At 44.7% G+C, this 11,838-nt stretch overlaps 1 protein-coding gene across 1 annotated transcript in view; it reads left to right on the forward strand.

Annotated features, from left to right (window-relative positions):
* The window catches only part of LOC121627552 (nck-associated protein 5-like), a 67,693-nt gene that overhangs the window by 43,975 nt on the left and 11,880 nt on the right, over positions 1–11,838 (forward strand). Inside the window, exons 11-14 of the mRNA XM_041966504.1 lie at positions 161–3,774; positions 4,398–4,503; positions 5,872–5,959; positions 9,818–10,138. Of these exons, the coding sequence (XP_041822438.1) occupies positions 161–3,774; positions 4,398–4,503; positions 5,872–5,959; positions 9,818–10,138 (4,129 nt within the window). The remainder of the gene's footprint in view (positions 1–160; positions 3,775–4,397; positions 4,504–5,871; positions 5,960–9,817; positions 10,139–11,838) is intronic.

An 11,838-nucleotide genomic window follows, 5' to 3' on the forward strand; every position in this document is an offset into this window, starting at 1 on the left:
GACCCGAATTCATTGCGAATCATACTGATCTGATGCCAACACGACTTGAGAACCATAAGGTTATTCAAGGTCACTATAAAAGATAAAGTCAAAACATACTATATGCATAATATAATATAATTAGTGTTTGGTTGACCCGCTCTTTCTTCTTGCTCTGTAGTCATCTCTGACCTGGGAGAAGAGGCTGAGTTTGGGTTCGTCAGCACCCAGCAATATCTGTGCCGCCCTGGAGGAGCAGCAGCCCACGAGACGCAAGGAGAGCCACATATTAGAGGGACTGAGAAAGCTTCAGAGGAGGAAACACAGGAGCTCCTCTGCTTCATCCAAGGTCTCCAAGTCAGGCTACAAAGACTGCATGAACTCCAATGAGGGCATCTACTCCCTGGGCATCAAGAGTAGCAGTAAAGGGGTGTCCAAACCTAACCATGTGGGTAGAGCTTTAGCTGCTGGGGGCAAGAGGTTCACTTATGATTCTGATGATGCTGATGATGAATTGGCACATTCCAGTCGTGGAGATGACATCCCCACCAAAGATGGCTGGTTTTATTGTAAGAGGCTCTCCCACAGCATCTCAGACAGTTTGTGCAGCTGGGAGGGGGTACAGGACAGTGGAGGTGGAGGTGATGGTAGCTCAGGTCCTGTGGATATGAAACACCCTTCTGGCTATGACTCAAAAGAGCGTCCTGAAAAACTTCTGAGTTTCATCAACAGTTGTCTCCCTGAGGGAGGGCGGACATCAGCTTTTACTAAACCATCCGTGCTGCACTTCAACCCTTCTGATCCAAAGGGTCCAAATCACGTCTCTGATGTGGATGATCCAGAGGAACTCAACTCTGAGTCCAGTGACATCCGAATGTCCTTCAACCAGCCACCAGAGCAAGCAGAGAGGGACTCAAAGAGACTGTCAAGAGACGCTGCCAAGCTGCTCACACAACAGTGGTTGAGAAGAGACCAGGGACGCACCCAGTCTGCAGATGGGAGGCCCAGGCCTTTCAGTCTAATTAAGGAGCCCAAAGTTGCCAAGTGTACTCAGTCTGAGGAGAGCATTTTAGCAATATTTGATGCAGAAGGGGAACCTATTGAACTGTGTGCTCAGAAACTCCCAGTAGGTGCTGGGCCTCAAAATGACATTAAAGGTAGCAAGGTGGTTGCTGATTACTCAGAACTCGTTCCCCAAGAGAGGCCAATAAAACAAAAGTCCGGAAATGCAAGAAACTACACTGTTCTTGAATCTCCGGAGAAGCTATCTGAATATCAAATTAGGACTAGCAAAACAAGCAAAAGCAGAGAGGGCAGTGCAGAGAGGATGTCAATGCAGCTGACGCCACAGAGGAAACTAATTAAACCACCAAACAGCCGATCTCATAAAGGCCATTCCATCCCTCCCATGAACGATTCTGCTGGTCCCAAGTCCAGTGGTTCAAAGATACCTGGTCGTAACAAACCGTCTGGATCCCCGCTGCGATTGTCTAAGGGCTCCTCCACTGAACCAACGAACAGTGGAAACTCAGGACCCTCTGGTCAGGAGAAATCCCCCTCCTCTCCAGCAGTCAAAATATCCAGGTTCATCAAGGCACCGGGAACCTGCACACAGAGCCCAAAGGCAGTGAACTACAAGCTCCCTAACAGGTCCGAATTTAACAAGAGCTCCTCCTCCAGTTCCCCACACCTCTCAAGGAGGCACCTGGAGTATGCTGACAATGGCGAACAGCCAACCAGAGACAAACACTGTGAAACCAGCAAAAATAAACTCAGGTCCCCTTCTCCACCCCCTCCCCCTGGCCGCACCACCTCCTTACTGATCAGACCAAATTACGAGGGGTCACCTCAAGCACATAAAACATGGGTGGCTCAACCATCCACACCAACCACTGTGAGGGGCCCTCCCCCAAGTTACCACACCTCACTTTTACCAAATATGCAAACTACACTACCCATCAAGGATAAAGACTGTTTAGAATTGGATGCAGGCTACGGGACTGCACTTGCACCTCAGAAACTGGTTGACAAAGCCAGTCAGCACCTTCAAAAGTCCCCCGCCATGACTCAGACACCTACTAAAGGCACTTCCAAGAGGATGACTATGAAAGACTACCTCCCTTCTGCAAACTCAGGGTGTGCTCCAGAAACTGAAAATGCAACTAAAAGCTCAAAGAATGTCCCTCCTCCCTACAGTGCCCTCAGAGGGTCCTCACTTCAGAACTCATTTGCAAGTAAAAGAGGATCAGCAAATGAAAATGTCCATCACACAGTGCAGAAGACCTCCATTAGTTTACCGATATCACTTCAGGACACCCCTCAAGGTAAAACCGAACCACCAAATGGTAAAGCTGTAGTCAGCCCACCCAGCTCGGTCATGATTTCCCCTAACACAGCGGAAAAAGCCTCAAAGACTCGCATCCCGATGGGATTTAAAGCATTTTTAAAATCTCCCCCCAGCCATAAAAATAGTGCCTCTATACCAGGCAAGCAAGAGAAAGATCATATCAACTCAGTCTCCAAGGAGACTGTGACTTCAAATGTTTCTACCCAGTGTGACAGCTTGCAGGCAGTGTGCATTGATTCTCCACCCAAGATGTCCGTTACAGAGGGCAAAGGTGAGGTTCAGTGTAGGTTACTGGAAGAGGAAGTTCATGCTGCTGTGCTACCAGAGGAGGGGGACGATAAAGGGAAAAGAAGCAGTCAGCTTTTCTCTCGATCCATATCTGTTACTACCAAAACCCATCTAAAGCCGGCCTTGGGGATGAATGGGGCCAAAGCCCGTAGCCAGAGTTTCAGCACCAACTACATTGAGAAACCCAACATCAATGTTCTAGATGGACCGGGAAAAATCCGAACTCAGATCATCACCAACTCAGGTGAAAGGGGGAACTCTTTGTCAAGACAGAGCTCCTTGGAGGTACCCAGTGTTGGGTTAGCTGAGAGCCCTGTCCATTCCCCCAGGACAAGGCTGAGCCACTATGGAGGTATGACAGGGTCAAATAGCCACAACCCTTTCCCTGAGAGAACTTCTAAGTCCAGCTCCAAAGGTGAAGGGTCACAGGGTGCGGTGAAGGGGGAGGTAATCACCTCACCTCCTCAAAAAGAGGTGCGGAGCTTACCTATCAACGATAGGACTGGTTTGAACAACATCCGTAAACCAGCAAAAGTTGCCTCTCATCCGCAGTTTCAGCCGCCGTCCTCTTGTGTCTACAGTTCAGAAAATGCAGTGCGAGAGACAGGAGGCATAGCAACCACCCCGAATGAGCCAGACTTTAACAGAGAAGTCAAAACGCAGACAGATTCACCAAACAAAGCCCCAGATATGGAGGAGAAAAAAATCAGCCCAACAGTTTGCACTATTGAAGAGAAAGTCATGATGGGAATCGAAGAGAATATCCAGAAATGTCAAGAACAGGAGAAGGTTGCCGCTAACGAGGCCAAACAGAAAACGGGCCACTCTCTGGCGAACTGGTTCGGCCTCCGTAAAAGCAAACTTCCGGCTCTGAGTGGTAAGAAAGCAGATTCTCCCAAAGGAAAAGAGGAGAAGAGAGAGCTGAAGATCGGATCGGTGCTTGGAGGCAAACAGATGAAGTCTGACAAGAGGAAGGACAAGAAGAAAAATGATAGCCAGCAGAAAGACAGTCAGGAGGTGCAGAATCTGTCCGAGGTGAACAACAAGCTGAGCTCTATCATGGACCATTGCAACAATCAGATGGGTCAGATTGCCAGTCAGATCCAGTGTACGACAGCCTTCATCGGCAAAGACCAGTTTGTGAAGGAGCTTCTTGGCAGGTGGGTGAAAAAACACCTTGATCATCAGGAATGAATTCTCTTTAATTGATCTCATGCTATGCTGATCTTGTCCTGCTTTCTCCGATTCGTCTCACTATCAAGTGAATCGACACTAAGACAAATTGGTTGTTCTATGAAATTAAACATGAGCCATCACTGCCCGTGTGTTCAGAGAAACTGATAAATAAACAGCACAAACAGCAGCTGTCTGTGTGAGTTATGACTCCAGTCCAGTGAGCACAAGCAGTTCTTGGACCAGCATCCACACACATTGTCAGCACACTCAAGGTAAAACATCTTTAAGCCCAGAAAGCTCCACATTTCATTGCCCGCACTTCACTGGTTTTCCACTTCAAATCACAGCTGACAGACTTTATCCAGAGTAACAGCAAACACTCACTTGATCGCACTTATGATTAACAACTTTATCGGGGTTGTTAATCATTTGATGGCATTTTTGCGTGTGTTTTCTGAGCATGTGCGCACGTGTTTGCATGCGCATCCATGGAGTGAAAGAGCAGGTCAATGCAATTTATCAGCAGGCTCACTTTTTACCTTGAGAGTTGATAAAAGGGGAGCTCAGCACACACGCATAAAACAGATCAAATCTTATTTCCTCGCAGGACTGCCACGAAGGGCAACTCTGTGACTGCATCGCCGCCTGGGATCTCCACACCCAAGAAGCACGGCGAAATGAAGGGAGATGTGGAGATCTGTCCAGATACCGCTGTGAGTGAACAAACACGCCACCGTAATAGAACCGCTGGCTTTATTACAGCGGCGTCTGCGTTGAGCTCTGATTGTTTGTCTCTGGCTGTGTTTGGATAGGCTGTTGGCTGCACACACATGCATGATCATTCCCACAGGTTTTCACACTTGTACAGTACATGTTCACAAACACATCCCCAAGCCTGCCGCCTCTTCAGCAGCATATCCCCTGAAGGCTCGGTATTGATTCATATTGTGTTCTGACTCAGCCTACAATACATCGCCTACTTTTTCATTATCTACCCAGGCTGATGTTGTTGTTGTTTCCACAAGGTAGAAGGTTTCAAAATGACTGAATATCTCTCGCAGAGACAGCCACCATGCCACGCATGTAATACAAACTTAAATTAGCTTATTAGCTGCTTCTACATTCTCTAAATCATATCTGTGCACTTTGTAAGCAAAAGGCTAAAATTATGACCTTGAGGATTTATTTTCTATCTGTCAGTCAAAAGACTGAAAAATGATGTAGAGGCTGAGCGCTTGAGAGAGCTTGAAAAAAGCAATAGAGGAAGAGTGGGTTGAATGCAGGAAGAGAGAAGGACAGTCTCACTGCATAATGTAGGAAATTTAATCCAGATGATGTGGAATTTCGATAACATGGAGGAGCCCCTTATCGCAGGCACTTAGTTTGACAAAGGGGCCATTTAATACCATCCTCCAAGCTTTCTGTCTATCTTCTCCCCACAGAAATACAACAAAAGAGGGACACTTTATGACCTACAAGCTCCTGCTCTTGAACCACCCCAAAACCACTTTTTTTTTTAAATAACCTAATTAAAGTGAGGCAGGGAAGTCTGACAATGGCCTTACTACTTTTTGAACAAAACTTTGAGCATATTTCACAATGCCAGAAGCGTGTCTTTTCATCTGAGAAGTCATAAAATACATGCATCTGTAGGCACTTTAACTGATCCTTTTCATCCTCACTTTTCTTCTGCAAATTGCCTTGAGCTTTAAAAAATGGATATGTGTTATATAATCTAGCACCCTATACAAAGAAAGTACATTTGTATTCTAAAACACAATCCTATACTTTATATAATGGTGTGTTTGATCTACTATGGTGTACTTCAGCTGCTTTCTGATGTTTGTGTCGTAAAACTTCATATTAAAGTGCACATATTCAACTAGTTGCTTATTAGCATGCATATTAGTAGCATACTGCTTCTTTATTAGTCATTTTAAAGCACTTACTAACGTCTTTTTCTGCATGACCATGTTCTTTAACTGCAAGCCCATTTATGTTTACCAAGATTTTTCTAATAAAGAGCCATGTAAATATTATTATTATCATATAGCCATATTAACTGTTTGTTCATCTTCTAGACCCTGCTATTGACTCAGAAGATCAACCTGAGGGCTGAAAATGAGGAGGGACGCATCCCAGACACAGCTTGCCAAGACCACATGATAGGTAAGCTTATATATTAGACCGTTGCTCCTAAAGGGACATTTCACCAAATACAGCAAAATGCCCCGACAACACCAGACTTTACTCCTTTCTTTGCGCTAAAAGTCCATGTTGGCTGCATTAAGAGTTTCATATTTGCGAGCATTTACCGCCAACACGTTTTTTTCAAGTAGCTCACACAAGGCTGTCACGAACCATCATGAATCAAGCAGTGCAACAGAGCATTAACACATTTTACAGTTGTGATTTCCTGTTGTGATTGACATCTCAATTCCTTCGCCAACTAATTCTCCTCACTGCCAGACTTGCCATCACTGTGGGGAAATAGCAGCGGCTGCAAACAACATGTTGACAGTCTCGTCAGGTGATTGATGTGCAGCCGGGTGACATTTTACAAAGCCTGAGCAGCAACGGAAGTGAGAAAAAAAATAGATGCATCTAACAATTTGTGAAATGGGATGATGATTGTTATCGTTACAGTGCGGCAAATTTACGCTGTAGTATGTAGCTCAGCGTGGGGAAGGAGAGGGTGTAGCTGCTGTTTGCTGGATGTGGAGTGCAGCGTGTTTGTCACTCAGCTGTCACTCAGTGGGGTGTTTGAGAAACTGTGTCAGTGATCCACCTCAAATAAATAACTTATATCCTGTAATATAGCAGCATAAACAGTGTGACTTGAGCTGCAACAAGTCTTTTAAATCAAGTATCCTGAAGCAGAGTCCAACTTTAAGAACGTCCCATCACGTCCCAACAAGGCAAAGCAACTATAAGATCATTGTTTTGGTTTTCTGGCCCGCTGCTTCACTGTTTTGATTCACTGTCTTGACTCTCATGTCGATTTCGCTGAAAAAGCTGGAAAAATGCTACCAGAAGCAGCAAGAAGAAGTTAGTGACTCGCCCGTGAACATCGCGGCGCATTTCAGGTCAAAGAGAAAGAGATGAATCCAAATAAATGCCTGTTTGTGCCAAATATGTCAAAGGTAAAAATGCTCTTTAAATATGTTGGATCCCTCATTAGTATTCATTATTTCTCATTATCTGAGCACAGCAGGTGACACATTGTGCAGGAAGTCAGCAACAACCACTAGGTTTGAGTTTTGGCCTTCCACTCATTGTATCTGCCATTTTTCTTGATATTACTTAGCTGATTGTTGCTATCTGGCCACAAAAGTTGGTTGAACTATGGGTTTACTTCACAGTTGTCTCAGTTTTGGTGATGGTGAAGAATTTAAATTGACTCAGACTTCTCAACAGCCATTTCTTATGGATAATTAAAGTGGATGTGTTTTGGTCGGGCTAAGTTTTGGTGCATTAATCTCGATAGAACCAGACACAGGCTCTCAACTTCACTCGTTTCTGTAGTTTAAAGAAGTATCTAATCCAAACATTTAAAGAAGTAGTCTGGCTTGAGACACTTTCCCCAGAGCATGGAAATGAGCTCCCGATGGCCAAGATTTAAAACGCTTAATTGTTCCTGCGCTCTGATTTAAAACGCTGCCTTTTTTAAACGCATTCTGCCAGCTCAGCACTTCCAGACAGCATGAATGAAATATTTCATAAAGGTTTCAGATGCAGTTGCTCATTGTTCCTCGGCGCTGCTTTAATGTCACACTCCCCCAAAGTGCAGCATTCGCCAGACAAACACATCAATCATATAAACACTTCACATCCAGCCAGTTTATGATGCGAGCAGCTTGAGCAGAATCCATTGCTCAATATGAATGTGGACTTTGAAGTTCACTCTACACTGGTCTGTTGTTGTATATTAGAAGAACTTCCCTCGAGGCGGTATTTTTCCTCGTAAAGGGACAATAAATAACATTTTGGCTGGCCCATAGCACACAATGACCCTAATATATCTGCAAGGGTTTGATGGCTTTGTTGATCAATACCAATGATTCTGCAATTACTTCACTGGGTGCTGATGTTCCTGGCTTTCCAAACTCCCTTTCTAGCTTTAACTTCATTTTTGAAAAAAAAAAAAAAAATTATGACAGCACTTGGGATCTTTCCTCTAATGAGGAGAGGACGAGGATGAGGATAATAGTCTCTGTTGTGGAAATGTCACAATTTGTGTCGCTGCCTTTTCATCTGATGCCTGACGCAGAAATCCCTCTGAAATAAAGTTAGCGATGACTCTTTCTTTTCCCTTTGACACCTCCTCATTGCATAAAGCCCATTTTGCACTGTGGAGGTATAAAAAAAACAGCTTTCTTCCCACAAACCCTGGAGGTTGTATTTAGAAATGATAGGGAGCTCATGAAAAACTAGATTATGTCCAGTTGTTGTTGCCTCTGGGTAGAATTACTGTGGACCTTGTTATGGTTTGGTTATGGAGGGCATTTTGAACTGCCAGGCTTGGCATTCAATTATACAGCTGTGTAATCTATGGCTCTCCCTGCCTCTCTCTCATGTGTGTAACTCTTTGTTTGTACGTCGACTACATTGTGCATTTTTGAAACTTAGATCAGGATTTCCGTTTGGCTTTTTATCGCAGCAACTGGCCTCATGTGACTCACAGCAGATATGCGTACAAGTCGCGGGCCATCTGCCCAATGAACACAGTGTATGTGTACATCCAAACAGGAGTCATTTTCACAGGTTCTGCATGCACACTATGGCGCTGAATATCAGAGGCAAGTCAGATTAAAATAAAAGTACACATAAACAAGAACGTTGAGAGGCAATTCTCTCAAAAATCTTGATAAAATTTCCTCATTTGTGAATTTTTGGGCAGTGTTCTGACATTCAGAGGAGAAAGCGGTTGTTCCTTTTGTGCATCACGAATAACACCCAGAGAAAAGGCTATCCAAAGAGAAAATGAATCAATAGTTTTAGCTTCAGACCCAAGAGTAACTGTTCTTAGGATTAAGGTGATTCTCAAACTGTGCCCCTTACCCTCCTTCTGCAGTCTTTTGAAACTCAACAGTAATGCCCAACAGGATTTGGATAGAACTTTTATTCATAGGAGGAAATGCCCATCAGTAGACAGTATTGGCTCCTGCATCCCATCGAGACGAAGCTATACAGTTGAGAAGCAGAGCCTGTCAATATTGATCCACCTCTACAAAATACAAAAAAAAAAAAAACCAACCAAAAAAAAAAAGCCAGTTGTTTGAGAGAGAGAGAACTGATGGCTGCAGAGGATTCGACCTCTCTAAGGCCAGCAGTTGAAGATAAACTGTAATGGAGCTTGAACTTGACTTTGCCTGCAACACAGAAAAAACAAAAATACAGATTCTATCTCAGCAAAAAGTTGCAAAACACACATAATTAGCCGATGTAACTGCTGGCCATTAGCGTTCACAGTTACAAGGACCTGGGCTGAGCTGAGCTGCCGTCCATCTGTTCCAGCCTGAGTCAAGGCTCTGCAAACTGTGGCTTCCAAACGACGGCCATCTGTTGCCGCTTGCCGTCATTTCTCCTGATTGCAACACAGCGTGCACTCTGATGAATGCGAGGAACACGTCCTCGGCTTGTAACTCCACTGTGTGCATCGTTCAGAGTTGGCAGCGGGTGCTTTCTTGTGTCATATCGTGTTTGAATTGTGCATCTGTTGCAACTGTGATTGCGAGAAGTGTTTCGAACAAGAGTGGCTGATAGGAACATTTGGCTAAGGTGCATCTTTATGGAGCCGCCACCAGCTATTCACTGGAATCTTAATCATTTTTAATACTTCCTTATCAAATAAAAATCCTGTCTTTTCTCTCTTTTCCTACCGGCTACATGTTACTGAACCTACTACAGATGCCCTCTTTACTCACAACCCTTTCCCTTGCATGTGAATCCAAGTCCTCCTATCTTTTCCTTCATCGTTGTTCCCTGCTTCTCCTAGACGTCACACTCCTCTACCTCTCACTCTAGGCTCCGGCTGTCAGATGAGAACCCTGGACAGTGGAATCGGCACCTTCCCTCTCCCCGATTCCGTCAACCGGGCCAGCAGTCGCCACATCCCTAAATCTGAATCCAGCCCCAATGGGGTGATGGCTGGCTCCTCTGACCTCGACCGGGAGCCTCCCTCTTCCCACCCAGACCCCTCACAACCTGATGTGAAAGTGCCTTCCTTCCCAAAAACCCGCCTGCATGCCCCTACAAGCATGGGTCACTCCCTGTCCGACCCCAGTGTGACCAGCAGCAACAACGTACAAGACACCCAGAGCCGCCTGCCCAAATTAGCAACTTCAGGTAAGTCAGCACCTCGTTATATTCAGTGGTAAACTTGGTGTTTCGTGCTAGAATTGCCATTGTCAGCATGCTGATGTTAGCACTCAGCTCCGAGGACTGCTGTGTCTCACAGAGATGCTGGCATTTTTTTTTTTCTTTATTCTGAAGGTTTTATTTCATAAAAGTGTGGAAAATTGAGGTAGTCTATATTCCAGGTGAGGCAGCCTGCCTCTGCACAGGAAAGCTGCAGGAAAGCTAGCTCAGTTTCCCAGCAACCACTTGCGGTAAGACAGCAAAAAAAAAATCCCCTGTGGCCCAATTAGCATTTTCTCCATAGGCCACCATTGTAAAATCTATGATTGGACTTTCCATTTTTGGGTCCGATATCCAGCTCTTAATTACACATCCATGCTTGGATAAACGTTATATGCAAGTACCACAGCTAAGCATCTGTTTTATTCAAATCAAATCAGAGTAAATTCACCAGCGCAGCCAACAGGAGAGCAATGTTTGACTTTTCTAAACAATTTCAAGGGTCAGAGTGACACTTCATAGCCACGCCACAGAGCTATACAGCATCTGCTTTTCAGGAAAATAAACCACCTTTGGTTGTTTAATGACACCTAAGGCTGTTCTGAAGGTATTTCGATTACTTACTTAACCTGTTTTCCAAGTTGCAGCTTTGTTTGCTGAGACGGCCTCCTCACCTCACTTATTTTTTACAACACAAGAAATGTAAAAACCTGTGTTTATGTATGAAAATATAAAATATTAAATAAATAAATTTTTGTTCATGTCCTACAAACTGTGCAAGGAGAGATGTATCTTCCAGCAAAGAAGACGTAGATTCTGGAAATAGCTGTTGTTCATGACCTTTGGGTTTTCATCACCAGAAACAGATGCTCAGCTCAGTGCTCTAAATATACTGTACATAATATTCATCAGCGCTTGGTCCTCTCTGTCCTGCATGGCCAGTTTATTTTTACTAACTCAAACAGCATGGCACCCCATGAAGAAGAAGATCAGTGCCTTTGCTTCCCAACCGCGTTTCTCAATCAAGGCCAAAGAGGAAAGTATATTGAAATGCATGTCTGTAAAAGCTACTGTTATAAGTGCCGAGCCTGGAAAGCCTTCGGCAGCTTGTTTCAGAAGGGAAGTGAAATAGTGAGTGTCACTGCACTTTATGTTGACACATCTTCCTCCGGAGCGCTCAAGGCCTCCAGACAAGCAGGCGAGCGAGCGCATTGTTCAGTTTATTAGGCTCTGATTAAAAGAAGAACCTTGTTTGTTCAGCTAATTCTGAAGCTAATGCATCAACCCTGACATCTGATACTCAGCTGAGATGACAAAGGAGTCCGCGTCCTTACAGAAACTCATACTCCCATGCCCTCAGGAACTTATGGATGCAATTATATAAGCATGTCAGCACAGCCATAGATCATAAAGCGCCGTCTGCCTCCGTGTTCAGCATGATGCACAGCAGTAAGGTGGAGGGGAGGATGCAATGTGATGGCTGATTAAAGCCACAATAACACCCAGGGATGAGCGATCACACCCGGGGATTTATGCTTACAGGACACTGGCCTGCATCTGTTTCAGTTCAGTGCTGCAGCGGCACTGCAGAGGCAGCAATCTGAATCACAGAGAGCCTATTCTGTGCATCTTCATCATGCGTTTCACCTCTATCTCTTCTGGCATCGTTACGTAGAGCCACAAAGCTT

This window comes from Chelmon rostratus, chromosome 24 (genome assembly GCF_017976325.1).
Source record: "Chelmon rostratus isolate fCheRos1 chromosome 24, fCheRos1.pri, whole genome shotgun sequence".
Taxonomy (NCBI): domain Eukaryota; kingdom Metazoa; phylum Chordata; class Actinopteri; order Chaetodontiformes; family Chaetodontidae; genus Chelmon; species Chelmon rostratus.